At 36.7% G+C, this 3,727-nt stretch overlaps 1 protein-coding gene across 1 annotated transcript; it reads left to right on the top strand.

The window, feature by feature from the left end:
• The first annotated feature begins 2,608 nt into the window (after positions 1 to 2,608).
• Positions 2,609 to 3,727, top strand: LOC111599545. The gene is made up of 2 exons (XM_023315204.2): positions 2,609 to 2,702; positions 2,772 to 3,727. Exons 1-2 carry the CDS (start codon positions 2,694 to 2,696, stop codon positions 3,597 to 3,599), a joined length of 837 nt encoding a protein of 278 aa, XP_023170972.2. The 5' UTR covers positions 2,609 to 2,693; the 3' UTR covers positions 3,600 to 3,727.

Genomic DNA, 3,727 nt, shown 5'->3' with positions numbered 1-3,727 from the left:
ATCCATTAACACTCACATTTTAGTTGTCGCATGCTAGGCACAAATAATTGAAGTCTATTTGGATAAACTTGGCCAACATGCAAGTAAGCCAAGCCAAGCCAAGCCTTAGCTGCAAGCCCAAGACAACAGCTGAGTGAATAAACCTCTGTCTGGCAGCCTGGCAGCCTGGGCCGTTGTTCATGTTAACAAAACGAACTTTTAATAAATTCATTACGCTGGCAATTTACGACACTGGCAAACAGACGCCCACACGTACACACACACGACAAGCTGCTCACTGCATTGCTTTAATGCAATGCCTGACATTACGTATACGCCCCATACATTTATGGACAATCAAGTTTATGGCCATAGAAGCATGCTTTTATGTGTGGATCCGGAGAACTGCTCTGTTTATCGTCACTTTGCACTTCTCCTTGACTTTTCTAAGATATTTTCAAATCGAACACGTGTGCGTGTGTGTGTATGTGTCACGCCTTGAATTGTGGTTGGGTGGCGCCTATGGATGCAAGCGTGCTATAAGTCCTTGTTTTATTGCTGTTGTGCATATAGAACTCAAAAGGGAAGCACTAACCAGTGCATCAAGGTTACAGAAAATGTGAAAACAAACAAATGCCAATCAATTTTTTTCTTTTTGGCCACTAACTTGAAATAACTTTTGAGTTCGATGTGTCAACAAAGAGTTGGCCATAAATTTTATTTTATTTTAAATAACTATACATTAAATTCCATTTTAAGCCAGTTGTTAAACATTCCATCCAAAAGTTGAAAGCATATCATTTTTTTGCCAAAAGTTTGTTCACAAAATTCGATAAATGATGATAAATCTTGTTTATTAAATTACGATTTATAGCGCGCAAGAAAGTTGCTGCGAATTTTAAGCGACATGACTCAATTGAAACTTCATTATATTTTAGTCGAGCTTCTCCATTTTACCAATTAGAAAATAGTTTGCCAGATATATTTTATTTCTTTATTTAAAGAAATAAGTCTGAAATGACTTACAAAACCCTACTGAGATAAACACTCAATATGACTATACATGCATCACCAATGATGCGTCATGATTTTCTCGCTTAAGTTCAGCTTGCCCTGGGAATAACATAGACGCTGATGGGGTCGTTGACGTGAATATTTCTATTGCATTGGGGCCGACTTACTGAGCCAAAGGCAAAGCAACAAAGCCAATTGCTATATAATACAAGCGTTTTAATAAAACGCTTTTAATTGCCGCTTTGCGACACAGTCGCAAATAATTGTGCCTCCCATTAACATAATTTTGGCAATCATTGCGCAAGGTCAACATTTTGGCCATCTCAAGGACAGCGTATGCTTTTGTGGACCAAAGAAAATAACCAAATTTACTAAATGCGCCTGATTTTATCTTAAAATTAAATAAATTACTGCACACGTCGCAACCAACTGACCCAAATTTGATATATATATATATATATATATATATATATATATAATAAATACAGACATTTGCAGGTACAAAATTGTTCCGAGAATGAAAATCAGAATGAAAATGTCGACTACATCAAACGCAGACCCTGAAACTGCAAGCTGATTACCGCTAATTGTGCCCAAGGAAATTGAAATTAAACAAGCCAGACCCAGAGCCAAATCCTCTGGCCCTGCCGACCTTAACTCAGGGCAGCAAATTTATTTATATATTTTTGCAGTATGCCTTTGAAATTAAATGAGGACATTTCCTTTTTGCTGACTGTATTAAGACTCATTTGCATCAAAGAAACTTGTTACCAAAAAAATTAGAAGGGCAGAAAAACTAAAAGAAAGCATATATTTGTACGAAATATAACATCTGCTAACCTCTCATCACTATGTCTTCAATATTTTTTTTATTATTCTGGCCAAGTGCCATGTTTTCTTAAAAATCGAAGCTTCTTTTTGCTCTGACAAAATTAGGAATAAATGAGGAATACATGTATAATATTCTTATTAAACAGTTCGAGAGCAAAGAACCTTCTTTGCTATAATGTCTATAATACAAAAATTATGCTAAACATATAAAACATCTTTCTGAGCACAAAGAATAGATGCTTCAATAGCCATATCCATATCTTATATTAAATTAAATTAAATATTAAATATAAATTATAAAAACTCTGCTTTAAAAGGTATTTGAGAGGTTGATACCTTTAACGTTGTAACACTACTTTATTTAATAATTAGTTTAAAAGGTAATAGTTACTTATTATTACATTTATCTCCAAGAGACCCTACCCAACCAAAACAATGCAAATTATTGAAATTTGTATCAAAACAGGTGTTATATTCATCAGAATTATCGTGCACTTTATATAATGATAATGTTTCATGGTTGGGTACTTAAATAAGCAGAATTATCACATTTCTGAGAAAACGAATATCCACTCGCTTTAGTCGTACAAAAAGTTACTGTTTGTGGGGCTTAATGAGCTAACGGAATCATTGATTCAAATATCTATGTGTCAAGATAATAGTTGCAGTGCCAGATTCTTATAAACAAATTATTCACGTGCGATTCTTCTGCAGGTGCCGAATCTTTTTCTGTTTTCTGAAGAAATGGAATAGAAAAAATCATCAATGAAGCCGGCGATGAAGTCGTTGTCAGCATTCGATGTAATTTGTATTTAAAAAAATTAAATTTAGACACTTAGACAGCTGACATTGAAGGAGTTGGATCGAAAATGGCTCAGGTAGGCTGTGAAAAGGTACTTCCCGATCAAATCAGTTCATAAACACATTTTTATTTTATATCTGTTAAGGGTAACCAAATTTCTGTACTAAGAAAAATGTTCGGCTTGGGTAAAAAGAGACCCGAAAATTCGTACATAGTGCCACAGAACTCGAAAATCAATTTAGAAAACAAACCAGCCTATAAAGATCACGTTACGAATCTGAAGGAAAACAACTACGACCGCAACGTCATGAATAAGTGTCCGCATTGTGAAAATATGGCCAAAAACTTTCTTTACTTGGAAAGCCTGATACGCAACAATTGCGATAAGAATCCGAAGTGCAGCTTGTGCCAATCGTCCCTCAAGTACCTGCAGTATGTGAACCGGAACATAATGCAAGTCTTTGGGAATTTTGATTCGATTGTGCAGGCTGCACGCGTCTTTTCCACCCAAGTGCCACCAACGCCCAAATACACGGTGAAGAAGCCCCCCTCGAAAGATGAGAAATCGGCACGTTCCGAAGGTGGGGCTCATCTTGTTGCACAGAAATCCAGAAAATCTCTGAAGCCAGTCAAATCGCAGAAGTCCAAAAAATCGATCAAATCATCGAAATCGGGCAAGACCCTAACAAAGTCAAAAGCCAAGACCGCCGCGAGTACAAAGAGTCGTACAGGCCACGGCAAGATGGTTCTCAAGAGCAAGTACAAGTCTAAACCGACAAAGTCAGCGAAATTGAGCAAGCAATTAAACAAGGTAGTCCGCAGTGCTAGCCAGTACCAAAACTTACGTTCGATGCGCTCAAAACTGGCTACAAAGGCACATAAAACAAAGAAGCAGCGCAGCACAGCATCGCCCACCAGCATTAACTGGAGCCTACTTAAACGCAATATGCCCACCAAGTCTTTCGGTGTATAGTAAATTGCAGAAATAAGTTGACCTACTACAAGGCCAGACACATATCATATACTCTTGAGCTGTACCAAAATTAACCGTGAACCAAATGTAATAGATCTTTGAAAAAATAAATATTAATAGAAACCGTA

This window comes from Drosophila hydei, unplaced genomic scaffold (assembly GCF_003285905.1).
Source record: "Drosophila hydei strain 15085-1641.00,03,60 unplaced genomic scaffold, DhydRS2 tig00008121-arrow-pilon, whole genome shotgun sequence".
In the NCBI taxonomy this organism is placed as follows: domain Eukaryota; kingdom Metazoa; phylum Arthropoda; class Insecta; order Diptera; family Drosophilidae; genus Drosophila; species Drosophila hydei.
The sequence above is the reverse complement of the archived record's forward strand: the minus strand, read 5'-3'. Positions and strand labels throughout refer to the sequence as shown.